Source organism: Bufo bufo, chromosome 10 (genome assembly GCF_905171765.1).
Source record: "Bufo bufo chromosome 10, aBufBuf1.1, whole genome shotgun sequence".
In the NCBI taxonomy this organism is placed as follows: domain Eukaryota; kingdom Metazoa; phylum Chordata; class Amphibia; order Anura; family Bufonidae; genus Bufo; species Bufo bufo.
The window spans coordinates 145213085-145233499 of NC_053398.1; the positions used below are offsets into that span (position 1 = coordinate 145213085).

General features: G+C 55.4%; 1 protein-coding gene across 1 annotated transcript; it reads right to left on the minus strand.

Moving 5' to 3' along the window:
• Window positions 1-359: 359 nt before the first annotated feature.
• Window positions 360-19980, minus strand: CALB2 (calbindin 2). The gene is made up of 11 exons (XM_040410014.1): window positions 19858-19980; window positions 17610-17686; window positions 13432-13521; window positions 13056-13136; window positions 8458-8514; window positions 8096-8173; window positions 3829-3884; window positions 3641-3680; window positions 3391-3444; window positions 3214-3285; window positions 360-753 (listed from the first exon to the last, which is right to left on the minus strand). The coding sequence occupies exons 1-11, from the start codon at window positions 19949-19951 to the stop codon at window positions 631-633; spliced, it is 822 nt and encodes a 273-aa protein (XP_040265948.1). The 5' UTR covers window positions 19952-19980; the 3' UTR covers window positions 360-630.
• Window positions 19981-20415: the final 435 nt, after the last annotated feature.

Sequence of the window (20415 nt, forward strand, 5' to 3'; positions counted from 1 at the left end):
TGCCGCGCCTTACCATCCCTTTTGGAGAGCAGCAAAATCCAGTCTGGATATCATCATCTGCTCCGGGTTTTATCTTTCGCTCTGAGTTTTTCTATCCGCTCCGGCTTTTATGTGTTGCTCGGATCCCTATAGATTGTGCTTCTCCCTGTGCACTGACCGGCTCTGATGATGGCAATTCGCCTTGAAACGCGTTACATGTACAATAAAGGAATCCTGCCGTATCCATCTCTCCTCAGCTCCCTCTTTTGGATGTTTTCTGCCCCCTTTCTCTGTGGGTCTGTACCCCGTGTATGTAGCCCCCCTCCGGTTTCGGCACAGATCCCACTGACTCAGACTCCACGCTCAGGATCCGACATTTTATTCATCCTTTGATAAAACAGAAAAACAAGCAAAATCCAGAAAGAACTGAAATCCAGGATGCACTGGGGGGCCCCTAACCCCGGGCCGGGGGCCTCTAGTGGAGACTCCGGGGTGCGAGGTGCCGGGGGAACTATTCAGGGAAGCAGCCTGGGGTACAGGGGTGAGTGACCACCAGAGGACCCTGGCAGACCTGACACCCCGGTGGTCTCTCCCCTGCTGGTGGGGGTGGGGCAGGAGCACAGTGCAGTGAGGGTGTGCGGTGGGGCCCCGTTACTTCATGGGGTTCACGTCATTGCAGAGTACAATCTCCAGTTCCTTGCGGTAGAGGCGCCCGCCATCACACAGTGACATGATGCTCTGCCGGTAGCCGGTCAGGCTCTGGATATTCATTTCCTGCAACAAGACAACTCTCATCATCCACACATCACCAAATTAAAGAGGTTCTAAATGGGAGGGAGGGGGGGCGGCAGCTCTCAGGCACCAACCTGAAGGCTGCATCCCTGACAGGCAACCATCATGGAGACATGACGTCCTCAGTCCTCCCTCTAAGGTTTTAGATCCATGCAGAGCAGAGCTGTCAATCACACTATGGCCCCGCCCACATTCATTTGCTCAGCTTGTAAACACTGGGCACAGCAGGAGGGAGAACCCTGCAAATCATCCTTACTACAGTGGAAGGGTCCTCGAATGGTCCAGACATGACAACCTCTGAGCAACCAAGGTGTCAGGCAGAGGTCGAGGTGTCAGGCAGAGGTCAAGGTGTCAGGCAGAGGTCGACGTGTCAGGCGGTGGTTGAGGATTCAGGCAGTGATCGAGGTGTCAGGCAGAGGTCGAGGTGTCAAGCGGTGGTCAGGGTGTCAGGTAGTGGTCGAGGGGTCAGGTGGTGGTTGAGGATTCAGGCAGTGATTGAGGTGTCAGGCAGAGGTCGAGGTGTCAGGCGGTGGTTGAGGATTCAGGCAGTGATCGAGGTGTCAGGCAGAGGTCGAGGTGTCAAGCGGTGGTCAGGGTGTCAGGTAGTGGTCGAGGGGTCAGGTGGTGGTTGAGGATTCAGGCAGTGATTGAGGTGTCAGGCAGAGGTCGAGGTGTCAGGCAGAGGTCGAGGTGTCAGGCAGAGGTTGAGGGGTCAAGCAGTGGTCAGGGTGTCAGGTAGTGGTCGAGATGTCAGGTGGTGGTTGAGGATTCAGGCAGTGATCGAGGTGTCAGGCAGAGGTCGAGGTGTCAGGCAGAGATCGAGGTGTCAAGCAGTGGTCAGGGTGTCAGGTAGTGGTCGAGGGGTCAGGTGGTGGTTGAGGATTCAGGCAGTGATCGAGGTGTCAGGCAGAGGTCGAGGTGTTAGGCAGAGGTTGAGGGGTCAAGCAGTGGTCAGGGTGTCAGGTAGTGGTCGAGATGTCAGGTGGTGGTTGAGGATTCAGGCAGTGATCGAGGTGTCAGGCAGAGGTCGAGGTGTCAGGCAGAGGTCGAGGGGTCAAGCAGTGGTCAGGGTGTTAGGTAGTGGTCGAGGGGTTAGGCGGTGGTTGAGGATTCAGACAGTGATCGAGGTGTCAGGTGGTGGTTGAGGATTCAGGCAGTGATCGAGGTGTCAGGCAGAGGTCGAGGTGTCAGGCAGAGGTCGAGGGGTCAAGCAGTGGTCAGGGTGTCAGGTAGTGGTCGAGGGGTCAGGCGGTGGTTGAGGATTCAGACAGTGATCGAGGTGTCAGGTGATGGTTGAGGATTCAGGCGGTGGTCGAGGTGTCAGGCAGAAGTTGAGGTGTCAGGCAGAAGTTGAGGATTCAGGCGGTGGTCGAGGTGTCAGGCAGAAGTTGAGGTGTCAGGTAGTGGTTGAGGAGTCAGGTAGTGTTCAAGGTGTCAGGCACTGGTCGAGGTGTTAGTCACTAGTCAGTACTTGAGGTGTCAGACAGCAATCATGGTGAAGCCAGTTGTTGAGGTGTCATGCATTGGATATGGTGTCAGGCACTAGTCAAGTTGTCAGACAATAATCGAGACATCAGGCAGTAGTCCAGGCGTCACACAGTTGTTAAATTGTCAGGCAGTGATTGAGGTGTCAGACAGAGGCCACAGATTTTCCTTTTCTCAGCCTTCACTATTCTGTCATCACATTGTAGGATCTACGCTCATCTCCTTGCTCTACCTCCCTCAGGAGTGATTCCTCCTTCTCCTGCCTTCCTCAGGGGTAATGCCTCCTTCCTCTGCCTCTTTCAGGGGTAATGCCTTCTTTCTCTGCCTCTTTCAGGGGTGATGCCTCCTTTCCCTGCCTCCCTCAAGGGTGATGCCTCCTTCCTCTGCCTCCCTCAGGGGTAATGCCTCTTTCCTCTGCATCCCTCAGGGGTGACACCTCCTTCTGCCTCCCTCAGGGGTGACACCTCCTTCTGCCTCCCTCAGGGGTGACGCCTCCTTCTGCCTCCCTCCCTCAGGGGTGATGCCTCTTTCCTCTGCCTCCCTCAGGGGTGACACCTCCTTCTTCCTCCCTCAGGGGTGATGCCTCTTTCCTCTGCCTCCCTCAGGGGTGACACCTCCTTCTTCCTCCCTCAGGGGTGATGCCTCTTTCCTCTGCCTCCCTCAGGGGTGACACCTCCTTCTGCCTCCCTCAGGGGTGACGGCTCCTTCCTCTGCCTCCCCCAGGGGTGATGCCTCCTTCTTCTGCCTCCCTCAGGGGTGACGCCTCCTTCCTCTGCTTCCCTCAGGGGTGATGCCTCCTTCTTCTGCCTTCCTCAGGGGTGACGCCTCCTTCTTCTGCCTCCCTCAGGGGTGACGCCTCCTTCCTCTGCTTCCCTCAGGGGGGACGCCTCCTTCCTCTGCCTTCCTCAGGGGTGACGCCTCCTTCCTCTGCCTTCCTCTCTCCCCTCAGTAACTCACCTTTTTGTTTTTGTCAAAGAAATCCTTCAGTAAAGCATCCAGCTCATGCTCATCAATGTAACCGTTCCCATCCTGAAAGAAGAGTCACAGGTCAGAGGTCACACTCCAACAGGCCACACCCCTTGTCAGAGGTCACACCCCAGCAGACGCTGCCTCCATGTCCTGATTCCTCATTACCTTGTCGTAGAAGTTGAATATTGCGTTGAATTCCTCGAAGCTGAGCTTCATACCCTTGAGGGGGCAACAGGACAAGATCAGTAATTACCCATCACTACTGCCCCCTACAGGGCACGTTCACATACTCTGACATCAGTGGGGGGTATTACTGGCGCCCACCGAGACAGCCATTACTGTGCACAGACACACGCTCGGCATCTGGCCCCCTGGACTGTCCAGATATAGCGGCCAGGACTGGAACAGGACGTACCTGAAATTTCAGTAAGAAGTTTTCCTGCACAGGGAGCAGCCTGTAATATACAATATAATGGTCAGCGCTATCACTTTATCAGGGGGTGGAGCATGACACAGGGATCACTGTAATAACCCTGATCTCTAGAGGGCGCCCTCAGGATGGAGCCGTACTACTACTGATGTGTGACCATAGCCTCCAGTTACCTGGACATCTCAGACAAACAGAGCTTCCCGTCTCCATTCAGGTCAAACATGCGGAGCTGCAAGACAAAAGATCATAGTGTGAGCTCAGCGGCTCAGGACACAAGAACAGAGTGTGAGCTCAGCGGCTCAGGACACAAGATCAGAGTGTGGGCTCAGCGGCTCAGGACAAAAGATCAGAGTGTGGGCTCAGCGGCTCAGGACAAAAGATCAGAGTGTGGGCTCAGCGGCTCAGGACAAAAGATCAGAGTGTGAGCTCAGCGGCTCAAGACACAAGATCAGAGTGTGAGCTCAGCGGCTCAGGACACAAGATCAGAGTGTGAGCTCAGCGGCTCAGGACAAAAGATCAGAGTGTGAGCTCAGCGGCTCAGGACAAAAGATCAGAGTGTGGGCTCAGCGGCTCAGGACAAAAGATCAGAGTGTGAGCTCAGCGGCTCAGGACACAAGATCAGAGTGTGAGCTCAGCGGCTCAGGACAAAAGATCAGAGTGTGGGCTCAGCGGCTCAGGACACAAGATCAGAGTGTGAGCTCAGCGGCTCAGGACACAAGAACAGAGTGTGGGCTCAGCGGCTCAGGACACCAGATCAGAGTGTGGGCTCAGGACACCAGATCAGAGTGTGAGCTCAGCGGCTCAGGACAAAAGATCAGAGTGTGGGCTCAGCGGCTCAGGACACAAGATCAGAGTGTGGGCTCAGCGGCTCAGGACACAAGAACAGAGTGTGGGCTCAGCGGCTCAGGACACCAGATCAGAGTGTGGGCTCAGGACACCAGATCAGAGTGTGAGCTCAGCGGCTCAGGACACAAGATCAGAGTCTGGGCTCAGCGGCTCAGGACACAAGATCAGAGTGTGGGCTCAGCGGCTCAGGACACAGGATCAGAGTGTGGGCTCAGCGGCTCAGGACACAAGATCAGAGTGTGGGCTCAGCGGCTCAGGACACAAGAACAGTGTGGGCTCAGCGGCTCAGGACACAAGAACAGAGTGTGAGCGCAGCGGCTCAGGACACAAGAACAGAGTGTGAGCTCAGCGGCTCAGGACACAAGAACAGTGTGGGCTCAGCGGCTCAGGACACAAGAACAGAGTGTGAGCTCAGCGGCTCAGGACACAAGATCAGAGTGTGGGCTCAGCGGCTCAGGACACAAGATCAGAGTGTGAGCTCAGCGGCTCAGGACACAAGATCAGAGTGTGGGCTCAGCGGCTCAGGACACAAGAACAGTGTGGGCTCAGCGGCTCAGGACACAAGAACAGAGTGTGAGCGCAGCGGCTCAGGACACAAGAACAGAGTGTGAGCTCAGCGGCTCAGGACACAAGAACAGTGTGGGCTCAGCGGCTCAGGACACAAAAACAGAGTGTGAGCTCAGCGGCTCAGGACACGAGATCAGAGTGTGGGCTCAGCGGCTCAGGACACAAGAACAGAGTGTGGGCTCAGGACACCAGATACCAGATCAGAGTGTGAGCTCAGCGGCTCAGGACACAAGATCAGAGTCTGGGCTCAGCGGCTCAGGATACAAGATCAGAGTGTGGCCTCAGCGGCTCAGGACACCAGATCAGAGTGTGGCCTCAGCGGCTCAGGACACAAGATCAGAGTGTGAGCTCAGCGGCTCAGGACACCTGATCAGAGTGTGGGCTCAGCGGTTCAGGACACAAGAACAGTGTGTGCTCAGCGGCTCAGGACACCAGAGCAGAGTGTGGGCTCAGGACACCAGATCAGAGTGTGGGCTTAGCGGCTCAGGACACCAGATCAGAGTGTGGCCTCAGCGGCTCAGGACACAAGATCAGAGTGTGAGCTCAGCGGCTCAGGACACCAGATCAGAGTGTGAGCTCAGCGGCTCAGGACACCAGATCAGAGTGTGGCCTCAGCGGCTCAGGACACCAGATCAGAGTGTGGGCTCAGCGGCTCAGGACACCAGATCAGAGTGTGAGCTCAGCGGCTCTGGACACCAGATCAGAGTGTGGGCTCAGGACACCAGATCAGAGTGTGGGCTCAGGACACCAGATCAGAGTGCGGGCTCAGCGGCTCAGGACACAAGAACAGAGTGTGGCCTCAGCGGCTCTGGACACCAGATCAGAGTGTGAGCTCAGCGGCTCAGGACACCAGATCAGAGTGTGAGCTCAGCGGCTCAGGACACAAGATCAGAGTGTGGGCTCAGCACACCAGATCAGAGTGTGAGTTCAGCGGCTCAGGACACAAGATCAGAGTGTGAGCTCAGCGGCTCTGGACACCAGATCAGAGTGTGGGCTCAGCTTCCCAGGACACCAGATCGGAGTGTGGGCTCAGCGGCTCAGGACACCAGATCAGAGTGTGGCCTCAGCGGCTCAGGACACAAGATCAGAGTGTGGGCTCAGCGGCTCAGGACACCAGATCAGAGTGTGAGTTCAGCGGCTCAGGACACAAGATCAGAGTGTGAGCTTAGCGGCTCTGGACACCAGATCAGAGTGTGGGCTCAGCTTCCCAGGACACCAGATCGGTGTGTGGGCTCAGCGGCTCAGGACACCAGATCAGAGTGTGAGCTCAGCGGCTCAGGACACCAGATCAGAGTGTGGGCTCAGCGGCTCTGGACACCAGATCAGAGTGTGAGCTCAGCGGCTCAGGACACAAGATCAGAGTGTGGGCGCAGCGGCTCCGGACACAAGATCAGAGTGTGGGCTCAGCGGCTCTGGACACCAGATCAGAGCGTGAGCTCAGCAGCTCAGGACACCAGATCAGAGTGTGGGCTCAGCGGCTCTGGACACCAGATCAGAGTGTGGGCTCAGCGGCTCTGGACACCAGATCAGAGTGTGGGCTCAGCGGCTCTGGACACCAGATCAGAGTGTGAGCTCAGTTGCTCGGGACACTAAATCAGGGTGTGAGCTCAGTGGCTCAAGACATAGCAACATAGTAACACCAGGATATTAGCGGCTAGAGTGGATCCTGCAAACTATACCGATACCTATCTTATGAAAATCGGTTGCAGCATTTCTGAGAAAATAGACTTTTATTGTTTATGCAAATTAGAGCTTCGGTGCACTGTGGGCAGGGCCTAGCCCCTCTGTGCACCTTAGATCCACTGCTTTCCAACGTTGGTCACTCCCTCTTCCCTTGACAGGGCCAGGCAACATCTTTCTCCTCTTGCCAGGCTGCACATGCGCCATAGATTGTACAGTTGGCGCATGCACAGAACATCTTTCAGCTTGTCCTGCTGCTGTGATAATTTTGTACATGCGCCAATTGCATCACCCTCCACCTGTAAGGGAGAAGATCGGTTTTGCTGACAGGAGTCTATAACACTCCTCTTCCATGTTATCAGTGTAGGTGCAGTAATCATCTCAGCAGTGGGTGCACTCTTTGTAGTAAGTGTGCATGCCCTATAGTCAGGGTGCACTCTCTGTAGTTGGATTCTACTCCCTATAGTTGGGGTGTACTCTCTATAGTCAGAATGTACTCAATATAGTGCACTCTATAGCTGGTGTGTACACAATAATGCCTGTGTGTGCTCTCTATTGTCTGACTGTACTTTCTATAGTAGGGGGTATACTCACTATTATCTGGATGTACTCTCTATAGGAGGGGTGTACTCAATATTGCTGTGTGTCATCCCTATAATCTGGTTGTACTCACTGTTGTCTGGATGTACTCTCTTTAATAGAGGTGCACTATTGTGTAGGTGTACTCTTTCTAGTAATGGTGCACTCACTACAGTCGGGGTGTACTGCGTATTGTCTATGTGTACTCTCTATAGTCACAGTGTACTGACTATAGTTTGGGTGTACACTATAGCTGATGTGTACAACATATTGTTTGTGTGTGCTCACTATTGTCTGGATGTACTCTCTATAGTAGGGGAGTACTCCTCATTGTCTGGGTGTACTCTCTGCAGTGGGGGTATACTCTCAATTGTCTGGATGTAATCTCTATAGTAAGTGTTTATTCGCTATTGTCTGAGTGCACTGTCTACATAAGGGGTGTTCTCACTATTGTCTGGAGGTACATTCCATAGTAGGGGTGTACTCACTATTGTCTGGAGGTACATTCCATAGTAGGGGTGTACTCACTATTGTCCGAGAGAACTCACTTTTGTGTGGGTGTACTATCTACAGTAGAGGTGTACTCACTTTTGTATGAGCGTACTCTCTATAGTTAGGGTGTACTGTCTGTAGTAGAGGTATATTCTCTATAGTAGCGGTGTACTCACTATTGTCTGGGTGTACTCTCTATAGTAGGGGTGAACTCTCTGTAGAAGTAGTGTACTCTCTATAGTAAAGGTTTACTGTCTGTAGTAAGGATGTACTCACTATTGTCTGGGTGTACTCATGCAGTTTCTTTTCATCGAATGGTCGGTTTGCTTTTTTCAGCAGATCGGACAGGAATCCCTGGAGATGTCAGAGCAGAAATGTCATCAGATAAATAACAGACATGAAACAGTTATTACATCGAGGACTTGGGGCAGTTATAACATGGCAGATATGGGGCACTTATTACATGGAGGATATAAGACAGTTATTACATGGTGGACGTGGGGCAGTTATTACATAGAGGATATGGGGTAGTTATTACATGGTGACTATGGGGCAATTAATACATGGCGGACATTGGGTAGCTATAACATGGTAGATATGGGGAAGTTATTACATGGAGGACATGGGGCAGTTATTACCTTCAGTTCGTTGGCCTCAATGTAGCCGCTCCTGTCTGTGTCGTATTTCCTCCAGGCCTAAAATTAACAACTCAATTATCCAGTATCCACAAAGTGCAGTGTGGTGTAGCTTTAAAGCTAAGGTGTACAGGTGGGGTGTAGTAGAGGTGAGGGTGTACAGGTGGGGTGTAGTGTGGTGTAGTAGAGGTGAGGGTGTACAGGTGGGGTGTAGTGTGGTGCAGTAGAGGTGAAGGTGTACAGGTGGGGTGTAGTGTGGTGCAGTAGAGGTGAGGGTGTACAGGTGGGGTGTAGTGTGGTGCAGTAGAGGTGAGGGTGTACAGGTGGGGTGTAGTGTGGTGCAGTAGAGGTGAGGGTGTACAGGTGGGGTGTAGTGTGGTGCAGTAGAGGTGAAGGTGTACAGGTGGGGTGTAGTGTGGTGCAGTAGAGGTGAATGTGTACAGGTGGGGTGTAGTGTGGAGCAGTAGAGGTAAGGGTGTACAGGTGGGGTGTAGTGTGGTGTAGCTTTAGAGCTAAGGTGTACAGGTGGGGGTGTAGTGTGGTGCAGTAGAGGTGAAGGTGTACAGGTGGGGTGTAGTGTGGTGTAGCTTTAGAGCTAAGGTGTACAGGTGGGATGTAGTGTGGTGCAGTAGAGGTGAATGTGTACAGGTGGGGTGTAGTGTGGTGCAGTAGAGGTGAAGGTGTACAGGTGGGGTGTAGTGTGGTGCAGTAGAGGTGAGGGTGTACAGGTGGGGTGTAGTGTGGTGCAGTAGAGGTGAGGGTGTACAGGTGGGGTGTAGTGTGGTGTAGTAGAGGTGAGGGTGTACAGGTGGGATGTAGTGTGGTGCAGTAGAGGTGAGGGTGTACAGGTGGGGTGTAGTGTGGTGCAGTAGAGGTGAAGGTGTACAGGTGGGGTGTAGTGTGGTGCAGTAGAGGTCAGGGTGTACAGGTGGTGGTGTAGTGTGGTGCAGTAGAGGTGAGGGTGTACAGGTGGGGTGTAGTGTGGAGCAGTAGAGGTGAGGGTGTACAGGTGGGGTGTAGTGTGGTGCACTAGAGGTGAAGGTGTACAGGTGGGGGTGTAGTGTGGTGCAGTAGAGTTGAGGGTGTACAGGTGGTGGTGTAGTGTGGTGCAGTAGAGGTGAGGGTGTACAGGTGGGGTGTAGTGTGGAGCAGTAGAGGTGAGGGTGTACAGGTGGGGTGTAGTGTGGAGCAGTAGAGGTGAGGGTGTACAGGTGGGATGTAGTGTGGTGCAGTAGAGGTCAGGGTTTACAGGTGGGGTGTAGTGTAGTGCAGTAGAGGTGAGGGTGTACAGGTGGTGGTGTAGTGTGGTGCAGTAGGGGTGAGGGTGTACAGGTGGGGTGTAGTGTGGAGCAGTAGAGGTGAGGGTGTACAGGTGGGATGTAGTGTGGTGCAGTAGAGGTGAGGGTGTACAGGTGGAGTGTAGCGTGGTGCAGCAGAGGTGGGGGTGTACAAGTGGGGTGTAGTGTGGTGCAGTAGAGGTGAGGGTGTACAGGTGGGGTGTAGTGTGGTGCAGTAGAGGTGAGGGTGTACAGGTGGGGTGTAGTGTGGTGCAGTAGAGGTGAATGTGTACAGGTGGGGTGTAGTGTGGTGCAGTAGAGGTGAGGGTGTACAGGTGGGGTGTAGTGTGGTGCAGTAGAGGGGAATGTGTACAGGTGGGGTGTAGTGTGGTGCAGTAGAGGTGAGGGTGTACAGGTGGGGTGTAGTGTGGTGCAGTAGAGGTGAGGGTGTACAGGTGGGGTGTAGTGTGGTGCAGTAGAGGTGAGGGTGTACAGGTGGGGTGTAGTGTGGTGCAGTAGAGGTGAGGGTGTACAGGTGGGGTGTAGTGTGGTGCAGTAGAGGTGAGGGTGTACAGGTGGGGTGTAGTGTGGTGCAGTAGGGGTGAGGGTGTACAGGTGGGGTGTCGTGTGGTGCAGTAGAGGTGAATGTGTACAGGTGGGGTGTAGTGTGGTGCAGTAGAGGTGAGGGTGTACAGGTGGGGTGTAGTGTGGTGCAGTAGAGGTGAGGGTGTACAGGTGGGGTGTAGTGTGGTGCAGTAGAGGTGAATGTGTACAGGTGGGGTGTAGTGTGGTGCAGTAGAGGTGAGGGTGTAAAGGTGGGGTGTAGTGTGGTGCAGTAGAGGTGAGGGTGTACAGGTGGGGTGTAGTGTGGTGCAGTAGAGGTGAATGTGTACAGGTGGGGTGTAGTGTGGTTCAGTAGAGGTGAATGTGTACAGGTGGGGTGTAGTGTGGTGCAGTAGAGGTGAGGGTGTACAGGTGGGGTGTACTGTGGTGCAGTAGAGGTGAATGTGTACAGGTGGGGTGTAGTGTGGTGCAGTAGAGGTGAGGGTGTAAAGGTGGGGTGTAGTGTGGTGCAGTAGAGGTGAGGGTGTACAGGTGGGGTGTAGTGTGGTGCAGTAGAGGTGAGGGTGTACAGGTGGGGTGTAGTGTGGTGCAGTAGAGGTGAATGTGTACAGGTGGGGTGTAGTGTGGTGCAGTAGAGGTGAGGGTGTACAGGTGGGGTGTAGTGTGGTGCAGTAGAGGTGAGGGTGTACAGGTGGGGTGTAGTGTGGTGCAGTAGAGGTGAGGGTGTACAGGTGGGGTGTAGTGTGGTGCAGTAGAGGTGAATGTGTACAGGTGGGGTGTAGTGTGGTGCAGTAGAGGTGAGGGTGTAAAGGTGGGGTGTAGTGTGGTGCAGTAGAGGTGAGGGTGTACAGGTGGGGTGTAGTGTGGTGCAGTAGAGGTGAGGGTGTACAGGTGGGGTGTAGTGTGGTGCAGTAGAGGTGAGGGTGTACAGGTGGGGTGTAGTGTGGTGCAGTAGAGGTGAAGGTGTACAGGTGGGGTGTAGTGTGGTGCAGTAGAGGTGAATGTGTACAGGTGGGGTGTAGTGTGGAGCAGTAGAGGTAAGGGTGTACAGGTGGGGTGTAGTGTGGTGTAGCTTTAGAGCTAAGGTGTACAGGTGGGGGTGTAGTGTGGTGTAGTAGAGGTGAGGGTGTACAGGTGGGGTGTAGTGTGGTGCAGTAGAGGTGAGGGTGTACAGGTGGGGTGTAGTGTGGTGCAGTAGAGGTGAGGGTGTACAGGTGGGGTGTAGTGTGGTGTAGTAGAGGTGAGGGTGTACAGGTGGGGTGTAGTGTGGTGCAGTAGAGGTGAGGGTGTACAGGTGGGGTGTAGTGTGGTGCAGTAGAGGTGAGGGTGTACAGGTGGGGTGTAGTGTGGTGCAGTAGAGGTGAGGGTGTTCAGGTGGGGTGTAGTGTGGTGCAGTAGAGGTGAGGGTGTACAGGTGGAGTGTAGCGTGGTGCACTAGAGGTGAAGGTGTACAGGTGGGGTGTAGTGTGGTGCAGTAGAGGTGAGGGTGTACAGGTGGGGTGTAGTGTGGTGCACTAGAGGTGAAGGTGTACAGGTGGGGGTGTAGTGTGGTGCAGTAGAGGTGAGGGTGTACAGGTGGGGTGTAGTGTGGTGCAGTAGAGGTGAATGTGTACAGGTGGGGTGTAGTGTGGTGCAGTAGAGGTGAATGTGTACAGGTGGGGTGTGGTGCAGTAGAGGTGAGGGTGTACAGGTGGGGTGTAGTGTGGTGCAGTAGAGGTGAGGGTGTACAGGTGGGATGTAGTGTGGTGCAGTAGAGGTGAGGGTGTACAGGTGGGGTGTAGCGTGGTGCAGTAGAGGTGAGGGTGTACAGGTGGGGTGTAGTGTGGTGCAGTAGAGGTGAGGGTGTACAGGTGGGGTGTAGTGTGGTGCAGTAGAGGTTATTGTGTACAGGTGGTGGTGTAGTGTAGTGCTGTAGAGTTGAGGGTGTACAGGTGGTGGTGTAGTGTGGTGCAGTAGAGGTGAATGTGTACAGGTGGGGTGTAGTGTGGTGCAGTAGAGGTGAGGGTGTACAGGTGGGGTGTAGTGTGGTGCAGTAGAGGTGAGGGTGTACAGGTGGGGTGTAGTGTGGTGCAGTAGAGGGGAATGTGTACAGGTGGGGTGTAGTGTGGTGCTGTAGAGGTGAGGGTGTACAGGTGGGGTGTAGTGTGGTGCAGTAGAGGTGAGGGTGTACAGGTGGGGTGTAGTGTGGTGCAGTAGAGGTGAGGGTGTACAGGTGGGGTGTAGTGTGGTGCAGTAGAGGTGTGGGTGTACAGGTGGGGTGTAGTGTGGTGCAGTAGAGGGGAATGTGTACAGGTGGGGTGTAGTGTGGTGCAGTAGAGGTGAGGGTGTACAGGTGGGGTGTAGTGTGGTGCAGTAGAGGTGAGGGTGTACAGGTGGGGTGTAGTGTGGTGCAGTAGAGGGGAATGTGTACAGGTGGGGTGTAGTGTGGTGCAGTAGAGGTGAGGGTGTACAGGTGGGGTGTAGTGTGGTGCAGTAGAGGTGAGGGTGTACAGGTGGGGTGTAGTGTGGTGCAGTAGAGGTGAGGGTGTACAGGTGGGGTGTAGTGTGGTGCAGTAGAGGTGAGGGTGTACAGGTGGGGTGTAGTGTGGTGCAGTAGAGGTGAGGGTGTACAGGTGGGGTGTAGTGTGGTGCAGTAGAGGTGAGGGTGTACAGGTGGGGTGTAGTGTGGTGCAGTAGAGGTGAGGGTGTACAGGTGGGGTGTAGTGTGGTGCAGTAGAGGTGAATGTGTACAGGTGGGGTGTAGTTTGATGCGTCACCTACCTCCATGAACTCGGTGCTGGAGCCGGCGTGTTGCCTGAAGCAGAGCAGGAAATTTTCTTCTGTTGGGAGAATCTGAGCCAACTAAGAGGAGAAGATGGAGATGAGGCTGACACACTGACACTGGTGCTCGCCTGCAACCTCCTTACATTTCCCAGTCTCATTTCTGCAGTGTCACCAGTCACACTGAGCCCTGATCAAACTGCTATAACTGAATCCGTCTGGTCGCATCATCTCCAGCAGGAGGTTGCAAGCTGCACACTGTGGCCCCTCATGATAATTGTGGCCCTAATAATCGATTAGCCGTAATGACTGAGTGGCCCTTGATGACAGTAGTGTCCCTAATTACAGAAGTGGTCCCTCCCTACAGTGCACTCACCTCAGACATCTCGATGCGTCCGTCCGCGTTCTTATCGTACTTCTGCATAAACTCCTTCAGCTTCTCCCCGATGTTTATGCTGGATCCTTCCTAACCACAGAGAGGAGACAGTCAGCAGGGGGAGCTATCAATAGCAGTAGTCACTGTCCCCAGCAGGGGGAGCTATCAACAGCAGGAGTCACTGTCACCAACAGGGGGTGCTATCACCAGAAGGAGTCACTATTACCAGCAGGAGTCACTGTCACCAACAGGGGGAGCTATCAACAGCAGGAGTCACTGTCACCAACAGGGGGAGCTATCAACAGCAGGAGTCACTGTCACCAACAGGGGGTGCTATCACCAGAAGGAGTCACTATTACCAGCAGGGGGCTCTGTCACCAGCAGGAGGCACTGTCACCAGCAGGAGTCACTATTACCAGCAGGGGGCACTGTCACCAGCACTAAGCACTGTCACCAGCAGGAGGCACTGTCCCCAGCAGGGGGAGCTATCAACAGCAGGAGGCATTGTCAACAGCAGGAGGCACTGTCACTAGCAGGAAGCACTGTCACCAGCAGCAGTCACTATCACCAGCAGGGGTAAGCACTGTCACCAGCAGGAGTCACTATCACCAGCAGGGGGCACTGTCACCAGCAGGAGTCACTGTCACCGTCAGGGGGTGCTATCAACAGCAGGAGGCATTGTCACCAGCAGGAGTCACTGTCACCAGCAGGGGGTGCTATCAACAGTAGGAGGCACTGTCACCAGCAGGGGTCATTATCACCAGCAGGAGTCACTGTCACCAGCAGGGGGTGCTATCAACAGTAGGAGGCACTGTCACCAGTAGGAGGCGCTGTCACCAGCAGGGGGAGCTATCAACAGCAGGAGGCATTGTCAACAGCAGGAGGCACTGTCACTAGCAGGAAGCACTGTCCCCAGCAGGGGGAGCTATCAACAGCAGGAGGCATTGTCAACAGCAGGAGGCACTGTCCCCAGCAGGGGGAGCTATCAACAGCAGGAGGCATTGTCAACAGCAGGAGGCACTGTCACCAGCAGGAGTCACTATCACCAGCAGGGGGCACTGTCACCAGCACTAAGCACTGTCACCAGCAGGAGTCACTATCACCAGCAGGGGGCACTGTCACCAGCAGGAGTAACTGTCACCGTCAGGGGGTGCTATCAACAGCAGGAGGCACTGTCACCAGCAGGAGTCACTATCACCAGCAGGAGTCAGTATCAAAAGCAGGAGTCAGGGTCACCAGCAGGAGTCACTGTCACCAGCAGGGGGTACTATCAACAGTAGGAGGCACTGTCACCAGTAGGAGGCGCTGTCACCAGCAGGGGTCATTATCACCAGCAGGAGTCACTGTCACCAGTAGGAGGCACTGTCACCAGCAGGGGGTGCTATCAACAGCAGGAGGCACTGTCACCAGCAGGAGTCACTGTCACCAGCAGGAGTCACTATCCCCAGCAGGAGGCACTGTCACCAACAGGAGGCACTAACACCAGCAGGAGGCACTGTCACCAGCAGGGGGAGCTATCAACAGTAGGAGGCACTGTCACCAGCACTAAACACTGTCACCAGTAGGAGGCACTGTCACCAGCAGGAGGCACTGTCACCAACAGGAGTCACTATCACCAGCAGGAGGCTCTGTCACCAGCAGGGGGAGCTATCAACAGCAGGAGGCACTGTCACCAGCACTAGGCACTGTCACCAGCAGGAGTCACTATCACAAGCAGGAGACTGTCAACAGCAGGAGGCACTGTCACCAGCAGAAGTCACTGTCACCAGCAGGAGTCACTGTCACCAGCAGGGGGTGCTATCAACAGCAGGAAGCACTGTCACCAGCACTAGGCACTGTCACCAGCAGGAGTCACTATCACAAGCAGGAGACTTGTCACCAGCAGGAGGCACTGTCACCAGCGGGGTCAGCTATCAACAGCAGGAGGCACTGTCACCAGCAGGAGGTACTGTCACTAGCAGGAGGCACTGTCACCAGCAGGAGTCACTGTCACCAGCAGGGGGTGCTATCAACAGCAGGAGGCACTGTCACCAGCAGGAGTCACTGTCACCAGCAGGGGGTGCTATCAACAGCAGGAGGCATTGTCACCAGCAGGAGGCACTGTCACCAGCAGGAGTCACTGTCACCAGCAGGGGGTGCTATCAACAGCAGAAGGAACTGTCACCAGCAGAAGGCACTGTCACCAGCAGGAGGCACTGTCCCCAGCGGGGGGAGCTATCAACAGCAAGAGGCATTTTGACCAGCAGGAGGCACTGTCATCAGCAGGGGGTGCTATCAACAGCAGGAGGCATTGTCAACAGCAGGAGGCACTATCACCAGCAGGGGGCACTGTCATCAGCACTAAGCACTGTCACCAGCAGGAGTCACTATCACCAGCAGGAGTCACTGTCACCGTCAGGGGGTGCTATCAACAGCAGGAGGCACTGTCACCAGCACTAGGCACTGTCACCAGCAGGAGTCACTATCACAAGCAGGAGACTCTGTCACCAGCAGGAGGCACTGTCACCAGCGGGGGGAGCTATCAACACCAGGAGGCACTGTCACCAGCAGGAGGTACTGTCAATAGTAGGAGGCACTGTCACCAGCAGGGGGTGCTATCAACAGCAGGAGGAACTGTCACCAGCAGAAGGCACTGTCACCAGCAGGAGTCACTGTCACCAGCAGGGGGTGCTATCAACAGCAGGAGGCATTGTCACCAGCAGGAGGCACTGTCACCAGCAGGAGGCATTGTCACCAGCAGGGGGTGCTATCAACAGCAGGAGGAACTGTCACTAGCAGAAGGCACTGTCACCAGCAGGAGTAACTGTCACCAGCAGGGGGTGCTATTAACAGCAGGAGGCATTGTCACCAGCAGGAGGCACTGTCTCCAGCAGGAGTCAATGTCACCAGCAGGGGGTGCTATCAACAGCAGGAGGCACTGTCACGAGCACTAGGCACTGTCACCAGCAGGAGTCACTATCACAAGCAGGAGACTCTGTCACCAGCAGGAGGCACTGTCACCAGAGGGGGAGCTATCAACAGCAGGAGGCACTGTCACCAGCAGGAGGCACTGTCACTAGCAGTAGGCACTGTCACTAGCAGTAGGCACTGTCACCAGCAGGAGTCACTGTCACCAGCAGGGGGTGCTATCAACAGCAGGAGGAACTGTCACCACCAGCAGAAGGCACTGTCACCAGCAGGAGTCACTGTCACCAGTAGGAGTCACTGTCACCAGCAGGGGGTGCTATCAACAGCAGGAGGAACTCTCACCAGCAGAAGGCACTGTCACCAGCAGGGGTCATTATCACCAGGAGGAGTCACTGTCACCAGCAGGGGGTGCTATCAACAGCAGGAGGCACTGTCACCAGCAGGGGGCACTATCACCAGCAGGAGGCTCTGTCACCAGCAAGGGGTGCTATCACAACTGCAACAGGAGGCACTATCGCCAGCAGGGGGGTGCTATCACCAGCAGAGGGAACTGTCACCAGCAGGATGCACTGTTACCAGTAGGGGGCACTGTTACCAGCAGGGGGCACTATCACCAACAGGGGCCACTGTCACTAAAGGGGGCACTATCACCAGCAGGGTGCACTGTCACCAGCATGAGGCACTGTCACCAGCAGGAGGCGCTATCACCAGCAGGAGGCACTGTCACCAGCAAGAGGGAACTGTCACCAGCAGGAAGCACTGTCACCAGCAGGAGGCACTGTCACCAGAAGTGGGCACTGTCACCAGCAGGGAGCACTATCACCAGCAGGAGGCACTGTCACCAGCAGGGAGCACTATCACCAGCAGGAGGCACTGTCACCAGCAGAGGGCACTATCAACAGCAGGGGGCTTACCATTACCAGGGGTGGCACTGTCACTAGTGGGGGGCAATGTCATGTCACCAGCAGGGGGCACTATCACCAACAGGGGCCACTGTCACTAGTAGGGGTCACTGTCACCAGCAGGAAGCACTATCATCAGCAGAGGGCACTATCAACAGCAGGGGGCTTACTATTACCAGGGGTGGCACTGTAGCTAGTGGGGGGGGGGGGGGGGGGCACAGTCATGTCACCAGCAGGGGGCACTGTCACAGCCGCTCGGGAAAGCTGAGGACCTGTAAATGGTCTTACTTGTACCCAGCTTTCCCAGGAGCAGATAGAACCAAGAGGCTGAACAGAAGACAGGGCCCGGGCCTGGGGGACACTTCTTACCACTCCAGCTCCTCTCCTTGCAGCTTCCAGCTCCTGGAAAAAGTTCTCCAGCTCCTTCCCTTCAATGAAGCCATTTCCTGGAGAGAGGAGAAGCAATGACAGTCACCAGAGATAACAGGTCTGCTCCACCTGCGCTCCAAGCCCTGGAGGCCTCCGCTACATCACAACTCTGCTGCACCCAGACGTCCCCCTCCCCAGTAGACGTCCCCCTCCCCAGTCTGACAACCCTTCTCCTGGAGAAACTCTGCTATCACCTCCTAACTTCACTCAGTCCCCCCACATATTCACTGTGACCCCCACACTCCCCAATATGTGTCCTCCCGGGAGATGAGATATAGGGAGCTGTTTGCAGGGGGTGCAGAGGATTCTCCCACCATGACTCTGTGACCACAGTGTGGATCTCTGGGGTCAAGCCTCCTTGAGCCTATACAGAACAGCTAGAGAGGAGCAGGAAATGGGTACATTCTGTCCTTGGAGGGGAATTCTGGGGTACAGGAAAGCCGGGGGGCATCAACCGGAGGGGAAGTCATTAGGAGGGGATATGAATGATGGACCCCTGGTAAGTCTTTGGGGAGGCAGCAGGATGAGCTGAGCCGCAGCTCCATTTCTCTGGGTCCCGTCTTCTCTCCGGTGATTTTTCTTCCGAGGATTTGGCGTCTTTTCACTAATTGGTGGGGTTTGGATATAAGTCAGATCTGCTGCACTCCATGAGGTAAGGGCGAGAGCGCCCCAGGGACATAACCACACGACAGCCCTCCTCTCCGGGGGGAGATACAGGTTAACGTGAGGACCTGCAGCCCCTCATTATATCCATGCCCCACATCTCTCTGATCACAGGGACCTCATCATCCTGTCATCTTTACACACAAGACTCACCCTAAGAGACCGGGCCAACTGACTGGTGCTGACCCAAAGAGACTGGGCCCACTGACTGGTGCTGACCCAAAGAGGCCGGGGCCACTGACTGGTGTTGATCCTAAGACTGGGGACTCCTGGTGTCAGTGGTCAGGGTGGCGCGGTCCAGTGTCAGGATGACTAATGGTGTCGGTGGTCAGGGTGGCATGGTCCAGTGTCCAGAGGACTCCTGGTGTTGTTGTTCAGGGAGGCACAGTCCAAAGGTGGTGCGGTCCAGGGTACTCCTGGTGTCGATGGTCAGGTAAGCATGGTCCAGTGTCAGGAGGACTGATGGTGTCGGTGGTCAGGGTGGCATGGTCCAGTGTCCAGAGGACTCCTGGTGTTGCTGTTCAGGGAGGCACAGTCCAACGGTGGTGCGGTCCAGGGTACTCCTGGTGTCGATGGTCAGGTAAGCATGGTCCAGTGTTTGGAGGACTGATGGTGTCGGTGGTCAGGGAGGCATGGTCCAGGGTCGGAGGACTCCTGGTGTCCGTGGTCATGGAGCCACAGTCCAGAGGACTCCTTGTGTCGGTGGTTCGGGAGGCACGGTCCAGTGTCCGGAGGACTCCTGATTTCGGTGGTCAGTGAGGCACAGTCCAGTGTTTGGAGGATTCCTGGTGTTGGTGTAGAGGGAGGCATGGTCCCTTGTCCAGAGGAAAACTGGTGTCGGTGGTCAGGGTGGCACGGTCCATTGTCTGAAGGACTCCTGGTGTTGGTGGTCAGGGAGGCATGGTCCAGTGTCCAGAGGACTCCTGTGTCGGTGGTCAGGGAGCCACAGTCCAGTATCCGGAGGACTCCTGGTGTTGATGGTCAGGGTGGCATCGTCCAGTGTTTGGAGGACTCCTGTTGTTGGTGGTCAGCGAGGCACAGTCCAGTGTCCGGAGGACTCCTGGTATCAGTGGTCATGGAGCCACAGTCCAGTGTCCGGAGGACTCCTTGGGTCAGCGAGGCACAGTCCAGTGTCCGGAGGACACCTGGTGTTGGTGGTCAGGGTGGCACGGTCCAGTGTCTGGAGGACTCCTGGTGTTGGTGGTCAGGGTGGCACAGTCCAGTGTCCGGAGGACTCCTGGTGTTGGTGGTCAGGGTGGCACGGTCCAGTGGACTCCTAGTGTTGGTGGTCAGGGTGGGATGGTCCAGTGTCTGGAGGACTCTTCGTGTCAATATTTGATGTCCAGTATAGGGGTTCGCATGCTGGTCGGTGAGCTGGTTTTCTATCTGCTATGTTTAGGGGTGCAGTAGACAGATAATAGTGATTGTAGGGGAGATCAGCTCACAAGACTATTAACCTCTTGTTTCCCAGCTAGAAGCTCGGGGAAGGGGGGGGGGGGCACAGTAAAGTTTGGGGTGATCTTACCATCAGAGTCATAGTGTTTCCATATATCCAGGAACTGGGAGGCGGTGAGCTCGGCCAGGTGCAGGTACAGGGGCTGCTGCTTGTGAGCCATCATTCCCAGTGAGAGCAGCGAGTGACGGCGCTCCGGTGCCTTCTCTCCAGTGATCCCAGATCCACACTGCGCTCCTCCTTTATATACACATCCCCAGGCTGCAGTGCCAGCTGTCACCCACAGAGGGCAGGGCTGAGCCACGCTCCCTCCAGACACTGACTGAGGAGTGGTGGATGCCTGGAACCGCTGCACAATGAAGGGGGCTCCATCAGACAGCACATCTGCTGCCCCCGTCATGTGCCGGATATGAGGGGTATGGAGCGTGGTGCTGGGCAGTGCGGCCACATCCACGGTCATCCCTGGCAGTGCCAGGCTGGACCATTTAACCATTTCATGGACACAGTGTTGATGCAGGAATTCTACTCACTGATAATCAGTCCTCAAGACGAGTGAGGTGTGAGTCCGGCAAAGCCTCGCGCCGTCCATTTCTGACACAGACTGTTTACTATGGAAATGCTGCCTGACAA